This window comes from Hemibagrus wyckioides, linkage group LG06 (assembly GCF_019097595.1).
Source record: "Hemibagrus wyckioides isolate EC202008001 linkage group LG06, SWU_Hwy_1.0, whole genome shotgun sequence".
Lineage (NCBI taxonomy): Eukaryota > Metazoa > Chordata > Actinopteri > Siluriformes > Bagridae > Hemibagrus > Hemibagrus wyckioides.
In genome coordinates, this window is record NC_080715.1 from 39827836 (window position 1) to 39843212 (window position 15377).

Sequence of the window (15377 nt, forward strand, 5' to 3'; positions counted from 1 at the left end):
CATTGTTTACTAGTGTGGAAAAGGGTGAGCGTGATGTAGGTGGAGCTACAAACCCAGTGTTTACTAGTGTGGATCCTAGAGCTTGTGCAAGACGGGCTTTTGTGGTGGGGTTTTGTTTTTAATTTTTATGAGAAACTGACCAATGGTTTGGCTAGATAAGAGCCTTCTTCCTGGCCTGGGATGGTTTAGAGCTCTTTGAAGCTGCATTTAAACTGAAGGTCAAAGTCGCGGGCACTATCGAAGTCCACTATATGGAGAAATGTTTTCCTCATAAAAAACATAATTTTTTACGACTGAAGAAAGAAAGACGTGAACATCTTGGTTGACCAGGGGGTGAAGACATTATTCGTAGATTCTTGAGGATTCCCTTACCATTTAAAACTATTAAAATTTTTTAAACCATTTAAAAATACTTACCTACATGAGCCACTTATTTGTAACAGTGCTTAGTTTATTAGAAGACCTGAGAATAAAATTCCTTGAAACTATTTCAGCCATTTCAGCTCAAACCTGAATCAGTGAGTCATTTGAACGAGTCGACTCAGTGAGTCGACTCAGTGAATCGACTCCTGATCTGACTCTCACACACACACAAAAGTCAGAAATCAGAAATCCTTTTATTAGATTACGGTTTGGGGATTAGTCCAAGCAGATTATTTGCATACAAGATGTACAAGGATATTATTCCCAGTGAGAGCAGAAAGAGGATCAGAAGTCTTGGTTAGATTTGTTTAAGGAGAAGAAAACAAACATCTGGAGCAAAACTGGGTCACACTAAAGAAAGACACAGGGTGCAGACTGGGTAGGAGAAACCAGTAGCCTGTCCACCAGTGAGTCCACTGGAAAGGGAAAGAGGTGACGTGTTTGGTTAGTGGTCTGAACTGCTGAAAGCAACACTGAGCTGAGAGAGAGAGAGAGAGAGAGAGAGAGATGGATGGATGGATGGATGGATGGATGGATGAGACACGCTGGAAGAAAGTGAAGATTTCTTGGCAGTCGAGTTCACCAGAGAACAGAAGAAATTCCTTATAAATATTTGGCTTTGCTTTAAGAACGCTGCAAACTATGGAAACAATGAACACAATAAATGGAAGGACCGTGAGGTCAAGATGAAGTCACTGGAATTATGATAAAAATAACAACACACACATTTCGGCAGCTGGGATTTTTCCGAGGCCCATTTCAAATCTGCGGGTTTTGGTGCTGGTGGAAATATCGCGCACACATTTACTCCAGTCTCTCCATCTGCAGTGTAAAGGAATATGTTGGAACTGGATGGAGTCCTGCATGTACAGAACGAAAATATAAAGCGAATCGGATATAAGTTCCTGGAGCTGGCAGGAAAGGGAAGTCTCGTCTCAGAAGACGTCCTGAATGTCTGAGGAGAAATTAGCTGAAATTTCTGAAAGGGGGGAAAAAATAATCCACTGTCCAACATTATTTTCAAGCAGAGAGCACCGTGTGTCGTTTGATATTGAATCGAATCTTTTAGAGTCGACTCACTAATTCCTTATTACTGAAAGACAGAATTTCATGAAACTTCTAAAAGCCATTCGAAATCAGAAATGAATCACTGATCAGTGAGTCATTTGGAGTTCGAACGAGTCAACTATTTTTCAGTGAGTCAAATGATCTGATTCACAAAAGTTTCTAAAAAGAATTTAAGAAATAAAAAACATAGGACATTGTGTATGATGTTTTCAGGATTAGTCCAAGACTTCCACTTTAAAACAGATTATCATACTGATCAGTAAGTCAAGTGTGGAGTTTGAACAAGTCGACTCTTACCGGCAAGTCAAATGATTTGACTCATTTAAACAACAGCAACAAAAAAAATCTGAATTCTTATTATAAGACTTTGTATAGGATGTCTGCAAGATTAGTCCAAGACTTCCACTTTAAAAACAGATTATTATATTGATCAGTGAGTCATTTAGAATTTCAACGAGTCGATTCTTATCAGTGAGTCATATGATCTGATTCACTATGAAAAAATTGTTTTAAAAAGAGTCAGAGTTCCTATTATTAGACTTTGTATAGGATGTTTTCGGGATTAGCCCAAGACTTCCACTTTAAAATAGATCATCATATTGATCAGTGAGTGGAGTTTGAATGAGTCGACTCATATCGGTGAGTCAAATGATTTGATTCAATTAAACAAAAAAACAGAATTCTTATTATAAAACTCTGTATAGGATGTTTTTGGGATTAGTCCAAGACTTCCACTTTAAAACATATCATACAGATTAGTGAATCATTTTGGGCTTGAACGAGTTGACTTGTCAGTGAGTCAAATGATCTGATTCACTAAGAATAAAAAATGTAAAAAGAGTCAGAATTCCTATAAGACCTTGTATAGGATGTTTTTTGGGATTAGTCCAAGACTTCCACTTTAAAACATTATCATACTGATCAGTGAATCATTTGGAGTTTGAACAAGTCAACTCATATCGGTGAGTCAAATGATTTGATTCAATTAAAAAAAAGAAAAAAAGAGTCAGAATGTTTTCGGGATTAGTCCGTGGGATTCTTCCATCTTCTGTAGCATTTATCCAACATACAGTTGTCTATCCCAGTAGACCTGGGTCCATCAGAAGGCACACACACACACACACACACACACACACGCACTTTAATGATGCTAATCCGCATATAACACATATCTTGGGACTGTGGGAAGAAACTGGAGAACCCAGAACCACGGAGGAAAAAAAAATGGAGACAGGTTTGCATAAACTCAAAACGTTTATTCATTTCCATCATTGCTCTGAGAAGCCTGGCGTATCGATACTTCGAGTTTAATTCCTAGATACTAAAATGTCCTCAAAAATCCCGCTCTTTAAATCAGTACACGGAAACCCTGATGTGAAGAAAAAGAACAGAATTCATCCTTAAAAGGGAATAAAAACGCTTTAAGAGGTAAACCCCAACGTTTGGAACTAAAGCCCAGGGAATGAGCTGCACGTGTATATCAACCAATTCGGTCTTCCTTCAAGTTCACAGTAACACGAGATTCGACGATGAGGAAAAAAAAATTCACTTCAAGCTCTTATTATAAATCAAGTAGTTTGATACTCCTGGTTCTGCACAGTTTTCCTGATTTCTTTTTAAATCATCAGATAATAATCGAGCCCTTTTTATAAGGTAAGGTTGATGTGCTCAAACAGGGGGAGGAGAAATAAACGAAGATTGTCACGAAGTTAAAATTATAAGAATCGAAATAAGATTTATAAAGGAGTTTCAAGTTTGTTCGTGTGCTTTTGTTTTGTTTTTCTTTCCAAATAAACTCATTAAAACCTTTTCCAGGGGTTCGTTAAGACTCTGATACAGATCTTTATCATGGAAGACTGAGACGAGGAACGAGAGGAGGAGCGGAGGCGGCTTCTTTAAGATCTTTTGGGACAGTGCGAGGACGAGTCGGTGTTCAGGACCTCGATCATGGTCCTGGCGAACTGGAACGTCTCGGATACAGACGGAAGGTTCTGGTACCAGCTGGGGAGGCTGTGTAGAGGAGACCGAAACAGAGGAAGGGGGCAGTATGGTTAGAAAAGTAGAGAAAAAAACAAAAACAAAACGCTGTTCGAATACTCAGTTTGCACACGTCATTTACAAACGAATCGATTCTTCCAGAGAGTCGACTCACCAACATGAGCCACTTATTACTAACATTGCTTAGTTTATTGAAAGGCAGAATAAAATTTCCTGAAACAATGTCAGCTCAAACGTGAATCAGTGAGTCATTTGAACAAGTCGACTCTGAGTCAACTCATGATATAACTCACAAAACAAAGAGTCAGAAATTCATTATTAGATTACGTGTGTGTGTGTGAGAGAGAGAAATTATAGTAGAAATAGAAAATTATAGTAGAGTCATCACCTCTTCAAGTTCATCCAGCTTTTGGCCGTTTTGGTGAAGCGATCGGGGCTCGGTGTGGTCATGGCTTCAAAATCCACCAGCTGAAAGATAAAACATTGTGTTATTGCTTTATACACACACACACACACACACACACACAGTCCTGTGCTTTCAGCTGTGAATTACTATATTTATACTAATAAATTGTTCCTGTATTACTATTATATTGTTATAGAGTCTATTGATTATTAAATCACACCAGACATTGTTCTCAGACAGGCTTGTGTTTGAGTTTGTGAGTTTCTGCTTAAATACAACTGATTCATTTTCAAGAACTGTCTCCACAATCATCTTCTTCATTTCATCATTATTATTTAATCTGGCCTTTACCTTCCCAGCTGGAATTCTGCCTACGACTTCTTTCCCGCTCGCCATCAGAGCTCCCATCACCACAGAGTAGGCCACGATGCTACACACACACACACACACACACACACAATTCCGCCATCAGCCATCCAAATACAGATCAACATTGTACTGATAAAATAAATTTCTGTTCAATTCAACACGTCCGTACCTGGAGCCTCGGGATAGGGGCATGAGGTTACAGAAATAATACACCAGAGAGAGGACGAGGTTACACACCGCATCTGAATCCTACAGAGAGAGAGAGAGAGAGAGAGAGAGAGAGGGGAATGGTCAGAGAGTGAGGGAGAGAGAGGGTCCGAGAGTGAGAGAGAGAGAGGAATGGTCAGAGAGTGAGAGAGATAGAGAGAGACGGAGGGATGGTCAGAGAGAGAGAGAGAGAGAGAGAGAGAGAGAGAGACGGAGGGATGGCCAGAGAGAGAGGGGGGGGTGGTCAGAGAGTGAGAGAGAAAGAGGGTCCGAGAGAGAGAGGAATGGTCAGAGAGCGAGAGAGAGCGAGAGACGGGGGATGGTCAGAGGGAGAGAGAGAGACGGAGGGATGGTCAGAGAGAGGGGGGGGTGGATGGTCAGAGAGTGAGAGAGAAAGAGGGTCCGAGAGAGAGAGAGAGAGAGAGAGAGAGAGAGAGAGAGAGAGAGAGAGAGAGGGAATTGGTCAGAGTGAGAGAGAGAGGGGGTCCGAGAGTGAGAGAGAGAGAGAGAGAGAGAGACGAATGGTCAGAGAGCGAGAGAGAGAGAGAGGGAGGGATGGTCAGAGAGAGAGAGAGAGAGAGAGAGATAAACAGTCCAGTCTTACAATATCAATTAGATGAATATAATTCATTTTTAATTACAGCAGAAAGTCACATGACCTCTGTACAGCTGATAGATAGCAAAAGAACGACAGCAAGAGAGCAACAGGGAGAGAGAGTGGAAAAAAAGAGAGAGAAAGAGACAGAGAGAGAGAGAGAGAGAGAGAGAGAGAGAGAGAGAGAGAGAGAGAGAGAAAACACACCCCTAGCTCAGAGGACAGCATGAGTGCTTTGCCTTTGGCCGTCAGGTCTTTATAAAGAGCCTCTATCTCCGACTGGTACTGCTGTGTCCTTTCCTCTGTGGTCTGAGTCTCCACTGAAAACAGCATGTTTCCCACACTGGACACACACACACACACACCATCATTTATTTCACTCCCACTCAGAAGAAGCACTTTATTACTTCATATCTCCATGTAAATAAACAAAAACATGCTCAAACTCATTATCCACACACACACACACACACACTCCTCTCCCTGCTGCTCTTAATCCAAACCCACCACAGTTCAAGCCTTGTTTAGTGTCTGAGCTGTTTTTATAATCCATAACGACGACATGAATAAAGACACTGAATCAATACCAATCAGACATCAACAGCTACAGTGTGTGTGTGTGTGTGTGTGTGATTTCTCTCCAATTATGATGTTACCATAGCACAAGCAGCAAGACCTCCACTTAACGAGACCTTGACATATAGTTTGGAAAGAAACACACAAATGTACAAATGCACACACACACAGATGGAAGTGTTTTGGAAACGCAGTCAGGACAACTAACCCGATTACAATAGTCTGAGCCTGCCTCTGTGTCTCCTGATACTAATGACCCTTGACTGAGAGAGAGAGAGAGAGAGAGAGAGAGAGAGAGAGAGAGTCTGCCTCTGTGTCTCCTGACACTAATAAAGCACTTATGTATTGTCTAGGGCACTTCTTCTGTTCCTTTAATGAGAGCCAGAACAAATTTTCTGCTGATTATAAATAAATAATAAATGAACACATTTATCATGATACACGCTTCTGTAAACAAAGTGTTTTTACAAAACAGTTAAAAGTGTAAGGTTAAAGGTCAGGAAGGGGCGTGGTGACGGACCGGTCTCCGGTGATGGTTATGGTGAAGCCATCGTACTCTGTACCGGGATCCTTCACACTCGGTACCTTCGAGTTCACCGTGAAGCCATCTCTCGTTTTACTGTTGAACTGCTTTAGAGACACACACACACACACACACACACACACACACAGAGTGTAAGAGATGTGACATTTCAGCTGCAGATCTGGTCATGTGATAGGTCTGGGTGAATGCAGGGTCCTTCAAGGAAAATAATATTTTAAATAAATGAATAATTAAATGAATAAATGAATAAATAAATAAATAAATAAATAAATAAATAGTCTTTTTAATTGTACAAAAAAAAGTAGAAGTAATATTGGGAGATATAAAAATAAAATAAAAATTTATGAATGAATTAAATAAAAAAAGATGCTCTGAATTCTGCATATTAATAAAAACATTTAAATAAATGAATAAATTAAAAAAATACCTGGGATTCAGAGCTTTTTAGGTTTACTAGTACTCTAATCTTAAAATTGTAACGCGTAATTTAGAAAATTTTGCACAAAGAGTCTGCTTCTTTTTATTTTAAATAAGAAAGAAGAAAATGTCAACATATTAATATTACATATTAAAAAAAGATAAAAATTAATAATATTATATATTTAAATATAAATAAAATATTTAAAAAATAATTAAGGATCAAAATAAATTCCCTTAGAATAACGGCAAAGTATTACAAAACAATAATATTTTTCAAAAAATTATATGAAAAGTATTAAAAAATATATATATATATATATGTGTAAAGTGTTGACTTGCTGCCCAAGATATCCCACCCACTAACAGGTGCCATGATGAGATCATCAGTCTTATTCACTTCACCTCTCACTGGTCATAATGTTATGCCTGATCAGTATGTGTGTGTGTAAATTATATATATTTATGGTTATATATATATATATATATATATATATATATATATATATATATAGAGAGAGAGAGAGAGAGAGAGAGAGAGAGAGAGAGAGAGAGAGAGAGAGAGAGAGAAGAGAGAGAGAGATATGGTCCTGTCATACCAACACCCTGGTGAAGAAGGCCCGGCAGTGTCTATACCACCTGAGACGCTTTAGGGACTTTAAAACTTCCCTCTCAGGTGCTAAAGACTTTTTACACCTGCACTATTGAGAGCGTCCTGACGGGTAGCATCACTTCATGGTTCGGGAACAGCACCATGCAGGACAGGCGAGCCCTCCAGAGAGTGGTGCGTTCAGCTGAACGTACCATCCACACCGAGCTCCCTGACCTGCAGGACATCTACAGCAAGCGGTGCCGGATCAGAGCCAGGAAGATTGTGAAGGACCTCAGCCATCCCAACAATGGACTCTTTTCTCTGTTGTGTTCAGGGAAGCGCTTCCGCTCCATGAAGGCAAACACAGAGAGAATGAGGAGGAGCTTCTTCCCGCAGGCCATTCGGAGTCTGAACCAGGAAACACCTAGAACCTGATACAGATACGAGGACTCTCTCTGCTTTTTTTTCATCACTTTTCATCACAACCTCGCACATTTGCACAAACTGACACTTTGACACTGGACTGGCACAAGTCACTTTATACAATTATTCCAGCACATGGACACTTTAATGATAAATACTGGATCACCTCAATATATGCATATACACATACATCCCTTCACGTTCATGTCTGCATTTATGTGTATATAACTATGAAATATATATATATATATATATTTCATATTTTTATTTATTTATATTATATTTTATTTTACTTTATTTTCATATTTTTATTTATTTATATTATATTTTATTTTACTTTATTTTCTATTTTTATACTTTTAAGATACTTTAGTTTTATTTTTATCTTTATTTTTTATGGATCTCTTTCTAACATTTTTTTTTATAAATGTTTACATGCCAGACAGTCATGAAAAAACATTTCACTGCATGTCGTACTGTGTATGTATACGTATGTGACAAATAAAATATACACACACACACATATATATATATAGGAAATACCTCTGATGCTGTTACCTTCATTATAGGCAGCAGGTCCTCCACTTTGTTGACATTCTCCAGAGCTTGTTTCACTTCCGGCACTCCTCGTGGATTATACGCACTGGAAGAAAAGAAGTGTGCGGTGAGGGAACGAGTGTAACCTGGTTTATCATCAGATGGTCACCGGGGTTGAATTGGCAGCCGCTTACCCGTGATACACTAATATTCTGTCTTTGATGAAGTCCAGGATGGTGCTGAAGTATTCCATGTATCTGATGTTGATGATCTGACCCCTGAGCATCAAACAGCACAGATCAAAAATCTTTAATCATTATATAGATCATTATTTTTCCTCCTAGTTTAAACCTATCATGATACACGGAGTATCACTGAAACAGATTTATAATGTGTGTGTGTGTTATGGCACCTGATAAGGTTGATGTGGTTATTAAATCCTCTGCTCAGGCTTCGTTCTGGCATCTGATCCAACCAGAGAACAGGCTGATCTGGATCAGCGATCCTACACACACACAAAGATACTGAAGGCGTCTGACCTCTGCTCTAGTACAAAACACCTTGCTCGCATTTCCAGTGGTACCTCCTCCATTTCACGGCGATGTCGAACATGTCCCTCCACTGGAGCTGCCTGGTTTTGCCGTTGACTCGCACTTTTGAGTTACTCCACGTCCGCTGCATGGCCTGCATCACCTCGATAGTGGCCAGACCCATGGCTTTACACAGATAAACAGACGGGTTCTGATTTAGCTAGGTCAAAAGCTTGAGAAGCCCTTTTCATAATCTGTGGAATGGGAATGGTGTGGTGGTGGTGGGTGGGGCTAACTCCTCTCCACAAAGGCTGATAGGACTGACCTCTGTGGACGCGCTGGTTGGACAGGAAACCTGACGTGTTGTACTGCATGAGCGACCCGAGATGATCCGCTGTACAGATCAGCTTCTGCACCTCTGGAGAATAACTGTCAAAATCCTGAGGTAGAACATCCCTTTAAAGGATAAATAAATAAAATAAAAACACATATTAATGCTTGTGCCAAAACTATCGCAAACATTTTATGTGAATCTAAAATAAACGGACTTTATGTGCGGCTGCAGTCCAGGCTGCTCTTCGTAGTCCTCTATGAGGAAGGGCAGATTTTTAGCCCAGTGGTTCTTAAAGTTCCCGGGAAGATCCTGATCCACGTTGTACTCGGTGACAGGGATGTCCAGGTGAGAGTGCAAGTATCGAGAGTACTCTGAAAGAAATAAATAGAGAACGAAATTCAGAGAAGACGCTCAGGGAAATAAGAGAGAATTGGCGTTCAGGTTCTCACCTCTGAGGTATTTGACTTTGAGATATTCCGAGCTGGCTTTCTGGCCCAGCAGCGGATCATTGAGCATGACTTTAGTCTGAGCTTTGATGCCTTCGTAGAACTGTCCCATGGCCACATGACTCAGACCCTTCATGTACTGACACACCTCGTTATACGGCTCCAACTGCAGGCATCTCTGCACGATAAACAACACACTGCTTTCCGTTGGACTTTGGCTAGAATCGTTTCTCAGTAAGGAGCTGAAATAAAAACATCTGGAGGCAGAATTTTGTGTGCGCACGGCAGTGCCAATACTTTTGCCTAATATGTTTCTGAATAAAATATAATTTTATTAAAAAACATAAAAGATTTTAGATGGAGAATTAGTAGTTAATTATGTAAATTTGTTTCACATTTATATATATTTTTTGATATTTGTATTTAATTTTTTTATTTTATGTTAGTGAATCAGCATTGCTGTAGAGTGTGAGTGTTGTTAAAGGAGAAAATGCTGGTTCTGAGGCAAGACCAATTAGGAAACTCTGCTTTATAAGATGAGCAAAGAGCCTGATAAAGTGATTTGGGGTATACTGAGAGAACACACACACACACACACAGAGAGCCGACGCTTGCCTTGAAGTTGCTGATGGCGTCCTGCAGGCTGCCGTGGTGATACAGCATCATTCCTCTGAGCTGCAGGGACTGAAGATGATTCTGATTCAGCAGCAGAGCTTTCTGGAAACTCTCCATGGCGCTGTCAAAGTCGCCCAGCTCCCTACCCACACACACACACACACGTTCAATGAGGAGATGCCTTTAAACATAACCACAATGAGATGAATTTTTGTACACACAACACACACAGATGAGACGATGTGTGTGTTCAAACAACACCAGGAACACAAATATAGACTGGAGAATGAAAGAAACAGCTCAGGGTGTGCTGTTATAGGAAAGTAATCACCGACAAGTTGGTAGTTAGAACCCGTTAGAAATTACGTGCAGTAAGACCAGGAACTTGAGCTTTAACCTCAGCACAGTGAGCATGGGAGATGAACGGAAGGTGTGTGTGTGTGTGTGTGTGTGTGTGTGAGACCTGTATGCCTGAGCCAGGCTTTTGTGCGCATCAATGAAGTCCAACTTCAACTTCAGCGCTTCTTTAAACGTCTCAATAGCCTCCTGTGTGTAGAAAAACGTGTTATATTTTTTTTAAACCACAGAGTGATGAACATCCTATGAGTTGTCTCAATTCCCTGAGCTTCTGTCTCCATCTGGACAGGGAGGAGGAGCTAACTCGGGGCTCCACCCCATGGACATTTTGTACTTGGAGTAGATGAGCTAAACGATATAATACTGAAACTTGTGCTAAGTAAAAAAGTGTGCTTACCTTAAGCAGGCCCCGGTGGAAGAAGGTGAGACCTTTGTAGAGCATGGCGATCGGCTGGTTCCTCTTCAGCTCCAGAGACTGCTGGAAGTCCTCCATAGCAGCCACGTAGTCCTGAACACACCACACACTGATGTTTCTAAATGGACCTGTGCTACTGCAGACATCAACATGCTGCTGCTCACGTGTTTATCACACACAGAGTGTTCTGTTATAGGAAAATAATCATTGAGTGTGTGTGTACCTCTGAAATAAAGAGGAGGGTTCCTCGGTGGCGGTAAAGTCGTGCTGAAGGCTGCAGCTGGATGGCTTTAGTGAGGTCACTCAGAGCTTCACTGATACGTCCGAGTGGAGAGAGAATCTACACACACACACTTTAATGGAATAACACTCTTACAGATGACAAAATGGATATTATTTATTTATATAGTGGACCACAGTGCAGTGCTTAGTGAAAAAGGAATGGTGTGTGTGTCAGACTCATTGTAGAGGCGTGGCCTGTGTGTCTCAGGGAAGGGGGAGTGGTCTGTGAGTCTGTGTCAATAAAGAGGCATGGTCCTTGGGTCACAGTGAAGATGGCATGGCCTATGTGTATCAGAGAAGGGGGCATGGCCTGTGTGTCCTAGTGAAAGAGGCGTGGCCTGTGTGTATCAGTGAAGGGGGCATGGCCTGTATGTCCCAGTGAAAGAGACGTGGCCTCTGTGTCTCAGTGAAAGAGACGTGGCCTCTGTGTCTCAGTGAAAGAGATGTGGCCTCTGTGTCTCAGTGAAAGAGGCATGGTTTTGTGTATCTCAGTGAAAGAGGCGTGGCCTGTGAGTCTCAGTGGATGATGAGTGGCCTGTGTGTCTCAGTGAAAGAGACGTGGCCTGTGTGTCTCAGTGAAAGGGGAGTGGTCTCAGTTTTACTGACAGGAACTGATGCAATACTGTATTGTATCAGATCACTGACCTGCTACAGAGACCTGGTCATACACACCAACATCACTAACGATATAAACGTCATTAACGTCAGAGACTCCATTCCCTGTTCTGTGTAAATACTGCCTTTGTACTGACCATCATATGAGGAGCAATTAAACACTCTGCTGTACAGCAAAATAAACAGATTCTACATTTCAGCATGTGTGCAGAGTACACAGGTAAAACAGCTGTGTGTGTGTGTGTGTGTGTGTGTACCTCTGCTCTTTGTTCGTAAACTTCTGGCCTATTGGGCTCCAGTGTGATCACTCTGCTCAGCTCATACAGAGCCAAGTCAGCGTTTTTTATATCCTACAGAAAGAACAGAGAGACAGAGACAGACAGAGAGAGAGAGAGAGAGAGACAGAGGTGAGGAATGGCAAAAGCCATACTTAATTATATAGACATCACATTTTAGTCACGTTTTGAAGAATCTCCATAAAACATCACACAGCAGAAGCACCGCCTCTCACCTGCAGGCTCTTTTTCCCGTAGGCGATCCCTCTCCCGTACATGGCACTGACCAACTCTGGGTCGCCCTGAACAACAAACAACAATCAAATAGTGTGTTCAATTATTCTTACATCATTAATAAGAAATAATAAACAATAAACGACAGAACGGACCTGCAGTAACAGGGAGAAGTGTTTGATAGCTTCATCGTAGAGACCGTTACCGATCAGGACGTATCCTATGGCTGATAAACAACACACTCATATCAGTACAAAGAAAGAGAGAGGCAGAGAGAGAGACAGGAGAGAGACATACCGAGTTCCTCGTTGGTGTTGTGGTCTTCGACAGGGAACGGAAATCGGCGCTGCTCCACAAACAGCCTGGCCTGGCTCTGAGAGCATAAACACACACACACACACACTTAATTTGTATGTTTGAAGGCACATTAAAATATTTTAAAAATGTAAAGTACCAAATAAATAAATAAATGATTTTATTGATTAAAAAATATAATAACTACATATTTTAAAACTGTAAAATCTAAACAAAACATATTGATTGAAACAAAAATAAAAAGTACTAAATAGATAAAATAAATAAACAAATAAAATAAAAAATACAAAATAATAAATAAATAAATAAATAATAATGAATCAATCAATAAATAATTTAAATTACTTATTAAAAAATAATTTAATTAATAATAATTTATTAATATTTAATTTAAAAACAAATTATCATCAGTAAGGCTACAACTGAACCTGTAGGAAGTTATTATCAGGGAACCAAGCACTTTTTTCCCCTCCTTCAACTATATAAAATCTCCCAAAACAACAAAAAACCCCTCTATGTAATAATAAATGTATACAGCTGATAAAGTTTGAATCTCCCACAGTTTGAAAAAGCCAGAATCAAAAGCCAGCTCACAAAACAAATGGAAAGGAAGAAAAAATATCTATGGAGTAGATCTAGTGTGTTTACAGCAATGTGATGTAAGCGAATGTGGGCGGAGTCACGCCAGAGACGCTCACCAGAATCTTCTCTGCGTTCAGAGAGAAAACCGACTCACAGGCCACGTTGCTGCCGTCCTCACAGTCCGGATCCTCCAGCTGGAGAACGTTGGGATCTGCAAGTGACGGTATGCAAGATATTATTATATATTACAATGCTGTTCTGTCTGCTGATAGTGGGGTCAGTGAGAGTCGGTCAGTTCAACTCAACCTAAACAAAGCCATGTAGGTGAATAGTGTCGCTGCCGTTAGTCAGCATTACAGGAATACCTTAATGTGACGTCAGAGAGACAAACAACCATCTTCTTTAACGTGAAGTTTTTCCTTACTTATAAATATATTCGAGCTATTAAAATAAACAAAAACGTCTGCACAGTGTGTCTGTGTGTGTGTAGAGTCAAATTAAAACCCCTCAGCATCACCTCTATGCAACCAAGCAAGTACACTATATTGCCAAAAGTATTGGGACACCCCTCCAGATCATTGAATTCAGGTGTTGTTTTTCAGGGGTTGGGCTCGGACCCTTACTTCCAGTGAAAGGAACTCTTAATGCTTCAGCTTCATACCAAGACATTTTGGACAATTTCATGCTCCCTTCATGCAACTTTGTGGGAAAAGTTTGGGGATGACCCCAGACATGGATGAGCGAGTTTGGTGTGGAGGAACTTCACAGGCCTGCACAGATTTCTGACCTAAACCCCATAGAACACCTTTGGGATGAATTAGAGCGGAGACTGCGAACCAGACCAACACTAGAACATCTTCCTTTACATGCAGATGAATGTAATATGGAGTTGGCCCGCCCTTTACAGCTATAACAGATTCAACTCTTCTGGGAAGGCTTTCCACAAGGTTTATGGGAATTTTTAACCATTCCTCTAGAGCAAGGTCAGGCACTGATGTTGTGATGATGAGTAGTCCTGGCTCGCAGTCTCTGCTCTAATTCATCCCAAAGGTGTTCTATGGGGTTGAGGTCAGGACTCTGTGCAGTTCCTCCACACCAAACTCACTCATCCATGTCTTTATGGACCTTGCTTTGGTCACTGGTGTGCAGTCATGTTGGAACAGGAAGGGGTCATCCCCAAACTGTTCCCACAAAGAGCATGAAATTGTCTAAAATGTCTTGGTATGAAGCTGAAGTATTAAGAGTTCCTTTCACTGGAACTGAGGGGCCGAGCCCAACCCCTGAACTCAATGATTTGGAGGGGTGTCCCAATACTTTTGGTAACATAGTGTATATCTTAAGGACTTAATGACTCACTTGGCTTAAAAAAGAAAGAAATTCTCACTACTGCTTTGCAACACAAGTGAATAAAAGAAGGACAGCCGTCAAGTTCGCCATGTTTATGCTCCTCCACCTACAGCTCCACAGAGAAGTGTATTTTTACTACGTTGTATGTTGGAAACAAACCCGGAAGTGAGAATGGCATACAGGGTAAGAAACGTTATTTATTTCCTACCTGTATTCCGACAAAAAACCCTCACTAGAATAAGCAGATAAACTTTTTAAATGATAAAACACAAAACGTTCACTCGTGAATATTCCTAAAATGTCTATTTTTTTTTTTTAAATAATTTATTACTGACCTTAGGATCATATTATATAGATGGCAATACAAATACCCGTGTATATATATAAGGTAGCTTGCAATTTGTACAATTCTACCTATAATAAAAATAATAAAAATTTATTAATTAAAAGAAAAACGTTTTTAAAAAAAACCGTAAATTTAAATTATATCTCGCTTGTTCGTAAGAAATAATAAATTATTTTTAAAAAATCGAGCCAAGCTTGCACGCGCAGTGGGCGTGGCCAGTGCGAATACGGGTGCGAAACGAAGGCTAGCAAACTCCTCCAAGTACATTACCGTTGAGGCGACTTAAGAAGACGTGGCGGCGCCGCGCCGTAAACTCACCGCAGTCCGGAGAATACTCCTCCCACTCGGACGACGGTCCGCAGCCGCGCTCGTTGAGCTCGCCGTTAAAGAACGCGAGCGTGGAAAAATACTCGGTGGAAATGATCGTGCCGCATAAGCACAGCAACGAGAGCGCTAGCACAACAACAGCCCTGCCAGCAGGTGCCATGTTCTATACGTTGTGCAGGTGATGGCGCGGAGCATCATGGGT

The 15377-nt window shown here is 40.7% G+C and overlaps 1 protein-coding gene across 5 annotated transcripts; it reads right to left on the reverse strand.

The window, feature by feature from the left end:
- Nucleotides 1-3126: 3126 nt before the first annotated feature.
- On the reverse strand, nt 3127-15371 carry ttc13 (tetratricopeptide repeat domain 13). 5 transcript variants are annotated; one of them, XM_058392023.1, is made up of 23 exons: nt 15167-15368; nt 13272-13366; nt 12556-12631; nt 12414-12484; nt 12261-12326; nt 12007-12099; nt 11076-11192; nt 10835-10945; nt 10544-10626; nt 10081-10222; nt 9469-9643; nt 9234-9390; nt 9011-9141; nt 8739-8871; nt 8568-8660; nt 8350-8433; nt 8177-8261; nt 6163-6269; nt 5274-5409; nt 4434-4513; nt 4247-4325; nt 3878-3957; nt 3127-3501 (listed from the first exon to the last, which is right to left on the reverse strand). In XM_058392023.1, exons 1-23 carry the CDS (start codon nt 15333-15335, stop codon nt 3387-3389), a joined length of 2478 nt encoding a protein of 825 aa, XP_058248006.1. In that variant the 5' UTR covers nt 15336-15368; the 3' UTR covers nt 3127-3386. The 5 variants fall into 5 exon arrangements, with proteins under 5 accessions (XP_058248006.1, XP_058248004.1, XP_058248005.1 ...); XM_058392021.1 differs by having other exon boundaries at nt 6163-6272; nt 8162-8261; XM_058392022.1 differs by having other exon boundaries at nt 6163-6272; nt 15167-15367.
- Between the last annotated feature and the right edge of the window lie 6 nt (nt 15372-15377).

What these genes read in the sequence shown, in the direction of transcription:
- ttc13 (XM_058392021.1), bottom strand. Translation starts at nt 15,335, where the DNA reads ATGGCACCTGCTGGCAGGGCTGTTGTTGTGCTAGCGCTCTCGTTGCTG. An exon ending in TTTACGAACAAAGAGCAGAG is followed by an intron (nt 11,193 to 12,006) that starts GTACACACACAC and finishes GTGTGTGTGTAG; the next exon opens with ATTCTCTCTCCACTCGGACG. An exon ending in AGCCTGGCTCAGGCATACAG is followed by an intron (nt 10,223 to 10,543) that starts GTCTCACACACA and finishes GTGTGTGGGTAG; the next exon opens with GGAGCTGGGCGACTTTGACA.